We start from the raw sequence: 17,404 nt of genomic DNA, 5'->3' as shown, positions 1-17,404 counted from the left end.
CACGTTAACATAGACAACCCTGAAGTACTTCAGCAGAGTCTACAGCGTACTGATTTGTGGACGTTTTGAGGTAATTTTCAACCTGAAAGTGAAAGCTGTGTATTTCAGAAAAAAAATGCACCACTTTTTCTACTCTTTTCTAAGGTCTTTTTTCTGTTTTATCTAGAACACTTGGCCCTTTCAGCTGCACTACCAGTTCACCCACTGAAAGCTACAGATGCAGCTGAAAATGATACTGTTTGCTAAGACTGTATTCTCAGCCATTACTGAAAACGGAGCAAAACTGTGTAACACTAGTCCTTCTGGAGGGAATATCCTGTATAGCCAGGTCATAAGAAAGTGACAAACAGTCAAAAACCAATTCTGTCCAGTTTACTGCCACAGTTTGAAAGACAAACCACAAACAGCAACCATACTTTTTTTTCAGTACAGTGAGTTATTAAAATGACAATTTCCTTCCCAATAGACCCTGGAAAATGTTTTAAATGTCTTACGTCTCGCTTGTTTGTTTCATGGAATTGTTAATTACAAAGTAGAAACAGATTTTCTAATATTTTTTGAAGACAGGAACCTAATTAATTCTTACAATTTAATAAAGCATAAAGCCCAGGGGTAAAAAAAAAAAAGATCCATACGATCTTAGTATTTTCCAGACATGCAAGTGTCCAAGTCTACAACTGATTCACCCAGCAACCTTAAATAAAAGAATGTAAAAGAAAGGAAGCAAAAAGATCAAAGCACGCACAACACTATGGGAGTGGCCATGAGAATATTAACTCAACCATCAATTAATATTAGCATATTAATACTATCTAAAATACAAAATTATTTGACTGACAGGATTTCCAACATGAAGACTTAATATAACTCTGATAACTGTTTTACCAGAAGAAAGATTCATTGTATCAAGAAATTATTTTGTAAGAATAAACAATGAATTTAGGCCAAGAAAGGGCCAGGGACTCTCTCCCACTCTGGATATTTCTCCTGCATCATGACGTATCTGTGTAGCAAGGAAGCAAGTACCCAGAAGTTACAACTCTCAAAATGGCACACACATTAAAATGTTCAGAATGGGCAATTTTTAAAAATTTCTTCATGTGTACAACAAAATAATATCACCCACTGAACATAAAGCATTTCTGAAGCATATTCCAGGATTAGCATTCAGATGGCTGAACATTTCAGCCACAGAAAAGCTAACTGTGATAACAGTTTTGAGTTGAACTATCAGTTCAGTAAAGTATACAATTCCATTTCCTTATTGCAATTTTCAGGTTTTACAGTACACGAGTCTATACCTTCTCCTTGTTTAGCAGTGGTGCCCTTAAGCTGTTACTTTTGTTAAATAAAGAATATTTTACTCCTAAACAACTAAGATATTTTCAAGCATACTTCAAATATAAAAATTATTCAACCTAAAAAAGGACAAAACTCTTATGAAAAGTCCAAGCACTTGCCAAGGAAATACTTACAAAGCTTTTATAGACGTAAACATGTCATTCAATCATAGTTAAATGCTTGCAATCACCCACTGGTAATTTATGGAAGTTTTACCAGTATAAGCATCTTCTATACTTGTACAATACAGAAGGTACAAAAAGGAACTTACATTGATAATATCTTATTTCCATTAATTTTGAAACCAATAAAATTCAATCAGTACAAAAACATATAAATCAATCACAAAATAAAGAAGGAATGTATTATCTCTTCAGATGTTGTTTGTTCCAGACTGAGCCAAGAAAGTTGGATCATATTACCAGGGAGAGAGAGACTGTGCGAGTCCTGGAAGTAAATAATGCAAGTTCGCAAATTAAATTCCTAAGGACATAATTTCTTATATATATTTAAGCAACCTTATCACTCATGTAGCAAGTACAGTAGGAGAAAAATCCTAACTTTTAATGGACCCTGGATGTCTTTAAAGACAGTCAGTTTTTTGCAGCAATTCAAGAACAATCAGCATGCATCATATTTAAGTTTGAGCTGTGTTACTTAAAGTATCTCCCTGTAAACATAGTAGGCTGAATCTGAGCAGTATTTTTTTTATATTTGAGCTCCCCAGTCTGTCTTCTACCACCTGCAATTTTCTCATGTTTCAGATGGGGGAAAGAGGGTGCTGATACTGATGGATATCATCCTTTATAGACAAAGCTACTGTGTTTCATTATTAGGAAACTACCACATAGGAAGACATGATGTCCTATAAACATAAGACTCATACAAGCTGCACAGCACAGCACCAAGGAGAAGTGTGTGAGTGTACATATGCACTTCACCGAACAAATGCAAAAAGGGCAAACACCGCGGCTTTTCTAAGGGCAATAGCTTTAAACTGAAAGAGGGCAGATTTAGATTAGATATAAGGAAGAAATTCTTCACTCTGAGGGTGGTGAGGCACTGGAACAGGTTGCCCAGAGAAGGTGCGGATGCTCGGTCCCTGAAACTGTCCAAGGCCAGGCTGGATGAGGCTTTGGGCAACCTGGTGTAGTGGAGGGTGTCCCTGCCCATGGCAGGGGGGTTGGAACTAGATGATCTTTGAGGTCCCTTCCAACCCAAACCATTCTATGATTCTATGATTCTGTATTGGTGCACAGAATGAAAGAAGCATCTTGTAATAAAGATAAGTTTCCATCACATACTTCCATATTAGCACGCTGCAGACAAGCAAGACAAACAAATGAGTACTGTACTGGGAATATCAATTCTGACATTCTTTAATTTCACAGTCTTGACATTTTATACTATTTTTACATACACATGCACTTCAATACTGCCAAAACTAACTGCTTTTATGAGCCAACACCAACAAATATAAAAATCTTCTTGCTATATCAGGCACTGACTGGTCACTTTTCCACTTGGGATACTGCTTGTCTCCTTTTAAATAACAAATGATGACAACTAGCAATAACAGTCACCTTCTGATGGGCAGGAAGCCCAACACTGTCACTGACGATAATTGTTATTTCACTGCTCCTAAGAAGCAACTGTCCTTCTAAAATGAAACACTTTATCAACTAAAGAAATCATTTGTGGTAAATAATTTAAAATGTTTTAATACTGGGTTCTACATACATCTGCTATTTTTCAGATGAAAAAGCAATGTTTTACTATCAAAATACAAAGAAGAATTCACCCTGTCAATATTCTTAAAATGTTTTGTATTCAACTGAGTTTTGTCAAAGTAGTTTAAGATGAAAATTTTACCAAATTAAAAAAAAATTCTCTCTTGTCCAAAAAAAATTTCACCACAAGTTCAAAGACTTTAAAGCTGTTTAGACATGCAGAACAGGCATAATTAATTCATTCTATCCTCCTAATGTGACCACAATGGATCTAAGCAATACATTTAACTATTTGTAAACGAGGGAGAGAGATGTTTTATGTGACACTTGGTTACTGAAATTCTGCAAAATGGTTAGAGAGGGAAATACAGCATTGCCATAAGTTTCTAAGTAAAAGCTTATTGCGATCAGCCTTCAGATTCTGTAATACTTAAGCCAAAGAAATCTCACTTTTTCCCACCATATTTTTCCAGTTTCCTCAGCAGCATATGCTATCCTAGCACATAGTTAATAAAAATATCTTCCATGACAGAAAAAGACATTTTGAACTTCATAGACACTGCCAATTTGAAATCTGGTCTACTTCAAAAAAAACCACAATTCAACATACCTACTATTGAATTTAACTTGTTTTCAAGTATCTGTCTCCATAAGTAGATTCACAATTATGCTATTAAAAAAATCATTGCTGCTGTAGGAAATAAGCTAACATAATTTACAAATGCAACATACAAAAAGTCATAAGAAATAATTATATGTAAACTGAAGATCAAGCATAAAAGTATATAAATGAAAAACAATTGGTATTATAGAATAGTAATCTTCAAGCTAGCTTTTCAGAAGTAAATCAAATTAAAAAATGAAATTTAACTTCAAAACAGAATTTAAGAAGACAAACTGCTGAATGCAACTTTGGGGGTTTTTTAAGATATAGAGCACCAAGTAGAATAAGTTCTGCATTCCAACAGAGGTATTTGGAAGTCAGGGAAAAAACCTTGGAATATAGTGGGAGCTTTCAGATCATTCCAAGATTTTAAACTAGTTGCAGTCATTCAGAACACAGATTTGTTTCATCTGAAACCTTGACTTCCGAGCAATCACAAGAGGCCCCACAGCTGAAGCAAAATTTGTTTGTGAGGCTGAGAAAAAAATACAACTCAAGACAGACAGCTGAATCGTACTTGAAAGACGTCACTTTGTATCCCAGTGAAGCTCTGAAATTCAGCTTTGGAACAGAAAATAATCAAGATCTACTTATAGCCACAACAATACTGCAAATCTTTTTAAGTGTAAGCAGACTATAAACTTGTACTGGGCTGAAATTGAGTTTAACCTAAAGTTATTATGGAAACTTTTCCCAATATTGCCTGGCTTTTAACCAGTTTAAAGACATTTACTTCATACACAGTTTACTCTTCTCTTCCAGACAATACCAGTTTCCACTCCGAAGTGGTATATCAGAGTAACTAAAGCATGTGAAAGATCATTCAGTCACTCTACCATCTCTACTCGTGTTTGGATTTTTTTGGTTTGTTTGTTTATTTATTTCCTTCAGGAGGAGAGGAAAAACTAAAAACCACTAAATATGATGGTAAACTTTCTCCACATCCGACAAAATGTATTTAGGAGCACAAGGTCAGTGTCCTTGGTAACAGACAAGCTGTTAGTGCCAATGGCTTCGCTCCTTTTGAGTCAACACAAAAAGACTTATCTTTTCTCTCCGTTCTCTCCGAAGGGACCTAGGGAAATTACCATAATTAGGCTAAAATTAGCCTTTGGAATACTGTTGAATAGCCATATAGATTCACTCTCCTCACAAAATTTGACATCTTATTTAGGAAAACATAATTGGTTTTGGTTACCGACTTTTACAACAGACAAACATAAATTCTCTCCTAATTTAGAAAGTCCATTAATCTGCTTTGCTTATAAAGTTCATTAGGAGCTGACAGGGATATCAAACGGATGACCATACGGTGGAGCTCTGTTCAGTAACATTCATTTGGAAGTGACGTGTGGAGGTTGGCAGTAATTGTTTGCCACCAAGGATTTTACACAACTGGAATCATAGAATGGCACAGGCTGGAAGGGACCCTTAGAGATCATCTACTCCAACCTCCCTGTCATGGGCAGGGACACCTCTCAACTGATCAGGCCACTCAAGGCTCCGTTCAACCTGGTCTTGAACACCTCCAGGGAGAGGGCATCTACCACTTCTCTGGGCAATTTATTCCAAAGTCTCATCACCCTCATGTTGCTCACCAGCCTAGGCTGCAGCTCCAAGGATGTCATTGCATCTCCTGCAGCCAGGTGGAAATGGCCCACCTTTTGTAAGCAGGGCCTAAACCTCAATTAGGTAATTACCAATTCAAGCCAGATGGGTGATAGCCATACCCTCATACTGAAGAATTTCTTCCTAAGATCTAATCTAAATCTGTTCTCCTTCAACTTAAACCCATTTCCTCTTGTCCTATCAGTGGACACTCTTGTAAAAAGTCCCTCCCCAGCCTTCCTGTAGGTTCCCTTCAGGTATTGGAAGGCAGCTATTAGGTCCCCCTGAAGTCCTCTCTTTTCAAGGCTGAATGATCCCAGCTCCCACAACCTGTCCTCGTAGCAGAGGTGCTCCAGCCCCTGGATCATCTTTGTGGCCCTCCTCTGAACACGCTCCAATAAATCTGTGTCTCTCTTATGGTGGGGACACCAGAACTGGACGCAGTATTCGAGGTGGGGTCTCACAAGAGCAGAGTAAAGGGGGAGAATCACCCCTCTTGACCTGCTGACCACGCTTCTCTTGATACATCCCAGGATGCGGTTGGCCCTCTGGGCCGCATGAGCTCACTGCCAGCTCATGTTGAGCTTCTCATCTATAAACACCCCCAAATCCTTCTCTCCAGGGCTACTCTCAACCCACTCTGTGCCCAGTTTGTATTTGTGCCTCGGGTTGGCCCAACCCAGGTGAAGGACCTTGCATTTTGACTTGTTGAAGCTCATGCAGTTTGCACTGGCCCATTTCTCAAGCCTATCAAGGTCCCTCTGGATGACATCTCTTCCCTCAAGTGAGTCCAAGGCACCACACAACTTGGTGTCATTGGCAAACTTACTGAAGGTGTACTCAATGCCGTCATCCATGTCTCTGACAAAGATGTTGAACAGCACTGGACCCAGAACAGACCCCTGAGGAACACTGCTTGACACTGGTCTCCATGTAGACATCACACCATTGACCACAACTCTTTGAGTGCAACCATCCAGCCAATTCTTTATCCACCAAGTGGTCCCTCTATCAAATCTGTGTCTCTCCATTTTAAAGACAAGGATGTCATGTGGGACAGTGTCAAACGCCTTGCACAAGTCCAGGAAAATGACATCCGTTGCTTTACCCACATCAACCAGCACTGCAGCTTTGTTGTAGAAGGCCACTAAATTAGTCAGGCACGACTTGCCCCTAGTGAAGCCATATTGGCTGTCACCAACCACTTGGTTATTTTTTATGTGCCTTAGTACAGCTACCAGGAGAATCTGTTCCATGATTTTACCTGGCACAGAGGTAAGGCTGACTGGTCTGTAGTCTCCTGAGTTGTCCTTGGTCTCTTTTTTAAAGACTCTTTTCTAAACTGGAAAGTGAGGTACATCTTGCTGTTTAGCAGCCCAAGAAATAAGTTCTAAAGCTATTTCCCTAAGAGGTCTCACCCAGGCATTATTATACAAAGAAATCAAAAGAAGTAGGGTCGTCTGGCTCAAAGATATTTAAATACATTTATATCTACATTTCATTACCCTCAGTAAAGCTGCCCTGTTAGTTTGGGACACAAAGGACTTTCTGCATTCCACCATGATAAGAAATTCTACTCCAGAGCAGCATCACTCTACTAAGCCCTCCTGCCTCCTTGAACTGCAACTCCAATTAACTCAATCAACTAGAAATCATGCCCAAAGGAAAGCCCAACAGTTTTACGGAATCCAGAAAGAACCTCCATGCTGCTAGCAATGAAAATGTACACGAAATACAAGCATTACTTCTTTACTCATGTAAAAGCAATCACTCTAAGTGAAAACAGTCCACATCACAATCCTATAGGAGATTCCTATTGTATCAGCAGGGAGATACAACGGTTAGAAGGGAAGTATGACAGAACTATACTACTGATTGTATCCATCACTCTATTTGGAAAACTAGATCTCCAAATCTTCATTTTGACTCTCTTAGTTATGCCCTTCAAGTCTGGATCTGAATCCTGAAATACTTAAGCTAATAAGATGGTGAGATTTTAATACTGAAAGCTTTTGTCTCTTGGCTACTTTTCAGCTAACAGGAATCTTCCTGTGTAGTGTCAGTCCTGTGGAGAAGGATGTTGTTTCTTCCTTCTCACACCATCGCTCTCATTGCTGGAGAGCAAGAAAACACTGTTAGTCTTCTTGGCTCCAGGAGGTCTGTTTAAAGATTAAAATATGATTCACAGAACAACTTTCCTGTTCCTTCCAGAAGAAGTAGTTATCTCTGCAGGGGATGAGCCCAGCCATCAAAAGAATGACTGACAAAAGATTGACTGAAAGGAAACAGTTCTGCTTCCAGCTGGTATCTGCTCTGTGTTCAGGCCCAAATGGTACACTCTGCTACATAAAGCATCTTCTCAATTCATGTTAACTGGCAGATACTTTGTGACTCCTGAAACTACTTTTGTACAGCAAATAAGCAAAGATTCATTCTGATTTCATTTAGTATCTGAGTTTACTCACAGAATTCGTTCCAAGAACTTGCAGCTTTGGTTCACCTGATTCCAGAAGCTTGGCCACCATATGAAGGAAACTTTCAACAAATGGTTTTATGCTTTGAGAATGACAAGCCATTAGAAGTTGGTCCAATGCTTCCATAGCAATTAAAACATACCTGAAAATTAATTAGAGAGGCTTACATAAACATGTGCTACATTTGTCACTAGCTCAATTAAATTTATGTTCTTGTTACTACAAAAATTAGAAAACAAAGGGTGAAAGGCATATATTTTTGCATTATCTAAAAACAGAAGTTATATGTATTTCCTACCATTATCTTTCTTATTATTTAAGGAGGAAGGGGGGCACGGAGTATAGAGTATTTTTAGAAGAGATGTCATAATACTTGGTAAGAATAAATATAGTTCCGTTTTCTTTTCTAGCACATTTTATTTCCAACTATAAATCCCAGATTTCTAGTCTACAGGCCCTCTGTCTATCCAAATCCCAGTACAGAAAGCGAACAACTTATGCTCCTGCAGTCAGACAACATGCTAAGTAAATGAAAAACAGGAAAGAAAGCAAGGAACAAAATTAATTACCCTAAAGAATGGCGATTTACACATTCTATAAAGTTATGAAAATAGCTTTTGACATTATGAAGGCCAATAATGATGGTGTATGATGGACATCGCTACTTCCTAGACTCAATATTTACTACTCCATTTCTGCATTCTTTAAAATCTTCTCCCTGGGAAGAACGGGTGGTTGGAGGAACGGTGTTTTTAGCTTTATTTTTATTTCTCACTATCCTACTCTGTTATTAATGGGCAGTAAACTAATTTTACTCAAGTCGTGTCTGTTTTGCCCATGATGGTAATTGATGAGTGATCTCCTTGTTCTTATCTCAACACACGAGCTTTTCCACCTTGTTTTATTGTCTCTAAACTGGAAAGACATGGTTTTGATGGATGGACCACTTGGTGGATAAGGAATTGGCTGGATGGTCACACTCAAAGAGTTGTGGTCAACGGTTCAATGTCCACGTGGAGGCCAGTGATGAGTGGTGTTCCTCAGGGGTCAGTACTGGGGCCAGTGCTATTTAACATCTTTGTTGGAGACATGGACAGTGGGATTGAATGCACCTTCAGCAAGTTTGCAGATGACACCAAGTTGTGTGGTGTTGTGGACACGCTGGAGGGAAAGGATGCCATCCAGAGGGACCTTGAAAGGCTGGAGAGGTGGGCCTGTGAGAATCTCATGAAGTTCAACAAGGCCAAGTGCAAAGTCCTGCACGCGGGTCGGGGCAATCCCAAGCACAAGTACAGGCTGGGCAGAGAAGGGATTGAGAGCAGCCCTGAGGAAAAGCACTTGGGAGTGCGAGTGGATGAGAAGCTCAACATGAGCCGGCAATGTGCGCTGGCAGCCCAGAAAGCAAATCGTATCCTGGGCTGTATCAAAAGAAGTGTGGCCAGCAGGCCGAGGGAGGTGATTGCCCCTCAGCTCTCATGAGACCCCACCTAGAATACTGTGTTCAGCTCTGGAGTCCCCAACACAAGAAGGATATGGAGCTACTGGAGTGAGTCCAGAGGAGGGCCACAAAGATGATTCGAGGGCTGGAGCACCTCTGCTATGAAGACGGGCTGAGAGAGTTGGGGCTGTTCAGCCTGGAGAAGAGAAGGCTGCGGAGTGATCTTATAGCAGCTTTCCAGTACCTAAAGGGGGCCTACAGGAAAGCTGGAGAGGGACTTTTTACAAGGGCGTGTAGTGATAGGACAAGGGGCAATGGATTTAAACTGAAAGAGGGCAGATTTCAATTAGATATAAGGAAGAAATTTTTCACTCTGAGGGTGGTGAGGCACTGGCACAGGGTGCCCAGAGAAGCTGTGGATGCCCCATCCCTGGCAGTGTTCAAGGCCAGGCTGGATGAGGCTTTGGGCAACCTGGTGTAGTGGAAAGTTTCTCTGCCCATGGCAGGGGGGTTGGAACTAGATGATCTTTGAGGTCCCTTCCAACCCTAACCATTCTATGATTCCTCCTGTCCTGCCAAGGAGAAGGAGCAGGGAGCAGATGGGTGGCCACCTGGCAGCCAGCCAGTTAAGGTTAACTCACCACAAAGGGACTGGGTCTGTCTTACCCCTTAAACTTGATCAGAACAAATATGAGGAAAAGCAGCTACCTGTTAGCATTTACTTTTAATGTTTTCATGTATTTCTTTACCCATAGCGGTGTCTGACAACATCTCTGCTCAGTCTCTCTGCTAGGTAAGCACCAATTCGATCCAGCTTTTCTGGTGCAGAAACTGCGTAGAAAGTCAGCTTCTCCATATCAGCTTTAACAAGTCCATCCTAAAAACACACATACAGAATATAAAATAAAAAACTTCACAAAAAGTATAAAGATTTTGAAGTGGTTTTCCTTTCGTCTATTCAACATTTAGAGATCTGAGCCATACAGATGGGCTTAAGGTACTGAAAAAAAACCCACCACTTTTCAACAAAATTGTTAATAGCTTAGCTGCAAAAATCAGCAATATAAAAAATTAAGTAAAATATATTTTAAAGAAATAAAGCAACTGTCTTCCCCATCTTTTTTCAGGGGGGGAACAGGTATTCTGAAAGAAGGCATTTAGTGAGATATGTCATCAGTTCTAAGACACACTTTTTTCCTACTGGTACAATGAAATTTTTTTCCATTCTCCCCAAAAAAAGTATATTTGATGCATAATTTTGACACTATATACAAATAAGACTGTAGTTTAAATATTTTGTTTCTTCAGTGTCACATCTTAGACAAGGTTGACATACAGAGTACCTGAAGGCTAATTGTTAGAACAAGATCAAAGATTAACATATTCGTTTCAACTTGAACTGCGATATGGATCTCCTCAGCTGAGTTTATAATTATAACTAGCAGGTAAGAAGGATAAGGCTTGTTGTCTTTTTTTGGTCTTTTTTTCTTTTTTTCCTAGAAGTTTGTAAAAACATTCTCTTCTTCAAATAAGTCACTTTGAAGCTTTTAACACACACACACACAATGTTAATTAATGCCTTTTATCAAGCAAGTCTTCTCATATTGTAATGCTATTCTCACAGAATTCTATGATTCTATGATTGTAGAAAAGGCCTGTAACTCAGTGAAACCTCCTGGACTGGCTTGTGTCCTGCACCGAGCCAAAGCGTGTTGACAAAAGCAGAGAGTAAGGAGTGCCAACTCAGAGCTGCTGAGCGAGATTAAAGCTCTAAGACAACAACTGCAGCAATTCTGGGCGTTTCTAAACCTGTGTCAAACAAGCAGATTAAAACAAAAGAATATAAAGAATATAGACATTACTAAATGGTAACAGAAGTTATTTATTTTCACAGAGGGTAAGAGCTGGGCTGTAATATAGCCCCAAGACTGCTCAAGTGAAATGAAAAAGCTGTATATAAATAACTGGAGGAATTAAAAAACAAGAAAAAAAACTCTTTGGATCACAACAGTCTGCTAGAACTATAAAAACTTACAGTCAGTTTGTCAAGAGTTAGAAAATCTAAATCTGGTAGAAAAACAGAAAATGTTCGTACCTGCAAACGTAACAAAACAAGTGTTTGTGGTTCTAAGTAGTTATGAAGTTAAGTGCTACCTCTGCTGCAGAGTACCCTCTTGAATTAAATCTCTCTCCAAACAAAACATACTAATTTCACTCTTCAATATGCACAGCCCTGCTTTGAGAAGGGTATTAGACCAGATGACCTGTAGAGGTCCCTTTCCAGCTAAATTATTATACTAACCTCTATTAAAGCTATGAAGTGTTAAAGCAGAATTTACTGTAAAATATGAAAATAGATAAAATAAAATAAAATAAAATAAAATAAAATAAAATAAAATAAAATAAAATAAAATTTATTAGTTACTAACCAAAAAATTTTCAAATGCCTATCCCTTAAAATTTTAAAGTCATCACTCACTTTTGGATCTTCAGGAAATATGTTATCTACCAGACGCTTGTAGCGAGGTCGCAAAGCAGCACAGCAACAGCACACTCCTGCAAAGAGATTTAGCCAACAGAATTTAGAATTAAGTTTTAGAAACTCCGATATTTTCATTTTAAGTGACCAGCCGACAAGCAAGGAGGAAAAAAGTACAGTGAATTCAGCTGCTTATTACTATCAGCAATAATGCAAAAGTAAGATAATCAAAAATGACTGAGAAGCCAAATAAGCAGAACTACTATTATAATGTAATACATAAGAAAATATGCAAGCCTGTTGAGTATTAGAATGTACCTGTCATCCAGCCATACTTTAAAATATGCAGAAAAATAAATTCCAAAATTTAGTAATATTAAAACCAAAGCTACTTCATTTGCTGCTTTATCTCCATTGTGAATGATCATTTCAAAACCTAAGTAAACATGCATTATATTCACTCCTCTACAAAAAACATCAGCCTCGAAATCTCCTGATTTAAAGGCAACCATATAAAGCAATATAAAGCACAAAATACCAAACAGGCTCTCCCTTCATTATCCTACTATTTTACTGGGCATCAGACAAAAGACAGTCACTTGAAGTGAAGGAAGGTATTCTACTCTACTACTAATACTGTACTCATATAAAGATAACAAGAACAATACATGCAACTTGCAATTTTATTAATTTAAAAAGAGTCAGACCATCTGCTCTAACAAGATAGAAACCTACGAAGTAGGGTTTGTTTTTTCTAGCATTCAGGAATACTAGAATTTTGGAATAATTCCAGTTTACCTGAAGTAAAAACTCAGCACAAAAAAAAAAAAAAACAACTAAAAAAATGGGTTTTTTTGGGGTTGTCAGCCACTGGAATAGGCTGCCCAGGGAGGTGGTTGAGTCCCCATCCCTGGATGTGTTTAAGAAAAGGGTGGATGAACTACTTAGGGGTATGGTTTAACGGGGGATTAGGGACGGTTGGACTGGATGATCTCTAAGGTCTTTTCCAACCTAGAAATTCTATGAAATTCTACGAAATTCTATGAAATGTTTCTAGGTATCTGTCCAATTGTTTTACCAGTGCAGATTTATTCGGAAGGAATTTAAATGCTTTGATAAATCAAGATCTAAATGTATCAGTGGACATATTATTAGACTAACTCACTAATCATGCCTCAGATTAACATTGAAGCAGCTCTGATGCATAAGAGCCATGAAATTGAAAATAATATACTGAATAATAATATACCAAGTATGTAGGCAGATCAGTGGCTGCCTGGTCTTTCAAATCTCAGTACAGAGAGCATTCAGACGAGCTAATTACCCTACAAATATACCTTATGCAAGGTGTTCGTATATGTACTCCAAAAAATCATAAAACACGTCGCTAAAATAGGAAAAGCTGCAAAAGCTTTTACTGCAAATCAAAATAGGGAAAAGAATAAAGGATATCTTGGCAGTAACTTTGGTGATTATAATAAATCTGCAAATCTTTCAGGTTGTGAAGAAGTATTAGACAAACCCATCAGGATTTGTATTTCTTTACCTAAGTTATCCAAGTAACCTTGGTTGTTTGTAACTAAATTTATCAGAATATCTGTAGATTCATGACAAAGACTTCCCCTCCTCTACTTGTTTTTAGTAGAAGACTCTACGTGAGTAGATACTGTCACTCTGTTCCGCCTATATTCTGATACTACTTGTCTTTTGGACAAAAAGCTGAATTGTGCTCATAGTCTGACAATTTGCAATTTATTTAATCAGAAACAATTATCAAAGAGCACATTTTAACTTCTCCTCAGTGGTCTTTTAAATGAATATATAAATTACAGAGTTATGTATCACCAGTAAGATGAAGACAGACTTACAACTTCAATACATAGCTATGAAAACAAAATACATGCAAAGAATAAACAACTGGAATACCGAGAATTAGTGTGTGAAATAGTACTTTGTTACTACTATTAATTTCTTCATATGACTCCTTCTGCTGACACCTCCTACTCACAGAGGTCTAACCAATGTAAGAATCTACATAAAAGCTGGAGATCCTAAGTAGCTAAAATCAAAGCTATTTCATATGCCACTGGAAATTGTAAGTATCAAAAGAGATTAAAACCCTACTTGACTATCTTGGGTTAGGCCGCTCTGGCAGCCAAACCCTACACAGTTGCTCACTCCCCCACCCCCAGGGATGAGGGAGAGAATCAAAGAAAAAAAAGAAAAGAAACCCGTGGGTTGAGATAAGAACAATTTACTACTACCGCTACCAATAAATATACGTACGGATATGTACAAAGATAAATATATACAAACGAGTGATGTACGGTGTAATTGCTCACCACTCCTTGACCGAGGCCCGTCTCATCCCGAAGCTGCAATCCCGAAACAGATAAATCCCGATACCGCGATCCCGGATGAACGGGAGAAAATATCCCGAGAGTCCGAAAGTGAGAGTCCCAGAAGGGCAAAAGCGGGCTGACCCGGACTCTTATACTGGGCATGACGCTGCATGATATGGAATACTAATTGGCCAGTTTGGCCTCAATCTTAAGTTCAAGTACAAATCATAAGGAGAGTCTTGGACTCCTTGTCCCGGCCATGCTCCCCCCTTATCCTGTTGTGCTCCTGCTCACTGGCAAGAACACGGCAGCTGAAAAGTCCTTGAGACCTCAGTGCCAACTACAAACATCAGCTTGCTATCAACATGCTTCTCAGAGCGAGCCTCTGAGTAAAACCAAAACATGGAGCTCTTCTAGCTGCTAAAAAGAAGAGCCAACTCTGTCCCAGCTAAAACCAGGACATTGACTTAAACTAGAAATAATTCAGATAGCTGTATAAATAGAGTCTATTGAGGGCAATGTTGTGTAACATTTTAAAAGTAAAATCATAAAAAGAAAGGAGTAACTCATTAGTGTCTAGTATGTCACTCAGTATTCAGAAATTCAAGTAACACCACCAAAATCCACCTAATATTGTTAAAATACACCTAATATTGTTGAATGTTTCTTGAGTTAGGTACACAGCTCTGCACCTGGCACAACACTCTTTATACTTGGATATATACTAACATTGCTCCAGAGTAAACACTATGCTTGATTACTAAAAAGTATAACAAAATATTTTCCTACAACTATCTGAAACATAGTAAGAATAGAAAATGCCATAAAATATTGTATGCAAGACAGAGGGAATTAACGATTCTTCTAGAGTTAGCTTCTCCCTCTAAGTGACAGGAGAAAAAATTCTTGCAAACCACAATTTAAGTCTTCAAATGATGTTTCAGAACTGTGGCAATTACATAAATTGAACATAAAACCTGGATACAGTCACTCCTCTGAGAAGGATGAAATATCAGATAACAGTACCAACTCATTCTGACAGCCTTACCAGATGGTTTCAGTTCATGGAAACTCAATATATTGTGTTCAATTACTGCTCTTCAAATTTATGGCACACAGGGAATTTTGACATTAAAAAAGGCCTAAAAAGAAGTATATTACATAAGATTTGAAAATTTTCTCTTCTTCGCTTCTTGGATTTTCAAGAGTATATTTACATTGCCATATATTTAATTATAGCACAATTTACATGAAAAAAAAACACCACCACCTATCATCAAAATATAAAACTAAAATTAATATTAATTTTAAAGTCAGTAAAAGAATTTTCAACAGAACATTCAAGCACTAGAAAGCTAGAGTTAATCTATCACAGCTTTCATCTTCCAAAGATATTTTGAGTAAAGAAATTTAAGCAGAACACTATCAGAAAAAAATTAAGTGATAGGCTCTCCAAAGGACACAGGAGAAAAAAGAAAAACAAAAGCAAAAACCAAAACAATTAACAGCCATGAGACATACTTTGTGTGAAAATTATTTATCATTGTTCAGTGTTTTTATGTAACCAGGAAAGATTGATAAAAACACAGAAATAGGTTTAAAAAAGGATGCATGAATATAAAAAAACCCACACGAGAATCAAGTCTTAACAACATACATTAAAAATAGACTGAACTTAAAAAAATAAAACAGAATATAGGAACATTTCACTATGTGGACCAGAAAAGATGAATGTTTCAAAAGATGGAGAGAAGCTGAGCAACTGAAAACAGATTATCTACTTCTTGGATAGAAATTTAACCCAGATAAAAGCTGATCAAAGAGATTCATTTCACACAAATAAGCTGTTTTGTAGGTCTACGGAACGCAGACACTAAGCCAGGTAAAAAGAACTTCTAAGTCAGGTAAAAAGAACCTCTTCCATTCTATGGAAGTTAATTGCTGAAAAATCCTATGACTATTTCCTTTCAGTGCCAGGCAAAATTTGCATTTTAACGGTCTCCCCCTTGAAGACATCTTTACGTCATTTAATACAAGTAAATATGAAGGTTACAGCGGTATCTACAGAGAAGTTCCCACTGTTACACGATAGTCCACATAAGAGGTTTAAAACTGTTCACTTCTGCAACAGTGGGAATTTCCAAGCTTAAACATGCATGTTCTTTTCTGCTAAAGGCACCCTGCAACCTGCATTTTACGTGTTAAGACTACACGTATTTCCCGGTGGTACAGGTTCTTCCTTTTACACACATTTATTCTACACAAAAGCAGCAAGAAGAAACAGTCCACATTATCAGAAAATGGTAATTTCACCTACCCAAACACATACACGGTCTCGGTTCAAAAGCAGAATTATAATCATAGGCTTTTTCTTGCTCAACAGTTGGAACTTGAACGTACTGCCTCATCCTGGGTATGATTTCACTCCTCGGGTGCTCTCTCCTTTTTCAGAAATTTGCTCTCTCACACTAGCACAGAAGCAGTTGCTTCACAGGAGGGCTCTGCAACACGGTAAGCTTATCTGATTAGCTCTGTGACATCTACATAAAGCCACCAAACACGTGAAAAACTTCAGTATCAAATTCTGTTAACGAGGCCAGGCACAAGAACAGGGAAAAGAATAAAAGACACATCGTCAATGTGTGATTCACAGCTCATCGAATTGACCTGCACAGAGCCAGTTTCATTACTTCAGCTTCCCTGGAACACGCAGTTCATTCTTTCTGTGACTAGAAGCTAAAAATCAATATAGTTTCAGAAAAAAAAAAAATGTGTTCAGTCAGCTGCCACGTATCACTGTAGAGTGATAAATATTTTAGTAAAACATACTTACTTGATCTTGCTGAAGAATGGCCAGAAAAAAATTATTTAAGGCAGACTGCTGACCAAAAAGGCTGAAGGGTTTATCTCTAAAGATTAGAGGAGTACTTTCAAAATTAGTAGATTAATGAAATTAACGTTATCTCTAATGCTACTTCAGAATTTAAGAAGCAAGGATTACAGAATTTATATCCTTAACATCCTCACTCACAAACATTATGTTATATCAGATAGGAAATCAATTTTGAGTTAAGCAATTCTTAAGTTACTTTCTGACTGCCCATTACTTCTCATCATTCTACCACTGTACTTCCTACATTACACCCACTGGGGTAACACGACTACAGGATTTTCATACAGGTATTTTTATAAACTCTGGAAATTATAAGGTACTGCCTTTAATAAAATCACAACTAATAATTCCCACTAAATAACAATTCCATATCAATTCTAGGCTCAGAGACTAATGCTAATTATCTAGTGTTTACTGCAAATAAATTCAGAGAAA

General features: G+C 37.9%; 1 protein-coding gene across 4 annotated transcripts in view; it reads right to left on the bottom strand.

Annotated features, from left to right (window-relative positions):
• Positions 1-16,567, bottom strand: part of EFR3A (EFR3 homolog A) — a 68,252-nt gene extending 51,685 nt beyond the window's left edge. For all 4 annotated transcript variants that reach the window (XM_086608850.1, XM_086608851.1, XM_086608852.1 and 1 more), the window contains exons 1-4: positions 16,394-16,567; positions 11,735-11,811; positions 10,005-10,132; positions 7,809-7,959 (exon numbers count right to left, since the gene is read on the bottom strand). In XM_086608850.1, the coding sequence (XP_086464976.1) occupies positions 7,809-7,959; positions 10,005-10,132; positions 11,735-11,811; positions 16,394-16,484 (447 nt within the window). In that variant the 5' untranslated portion in view covers positions 16,485-16,567. The remainder of the gene's footprint in view (positions 1-7,808; positions 7,960-10,004; positions 10,133-11,734; positions 11,812-16,393) is intronic.
• Positions 16,568-17,404: the final 837 nt, after the last annotated feature.

This window comes from Tauraco erythrolophus, chromosome 3 (assembly GCF_009769465.1).
Source record: "Tauraco erythrolophus isolate bTauEry1 chromosome 3, bTauEry1.pri, whole genome shotgun sequence".
NCBI lineage: Eukaryota > Metazoa > Chordata > Aves > Musophagiformes > Musophagidae > Tauraco > Tauraco erythrolophus.
Note: the sequence above shows the minus strand (reverse complement) of the source record. Positions and strands in the feature narration are given on the sequence as shown.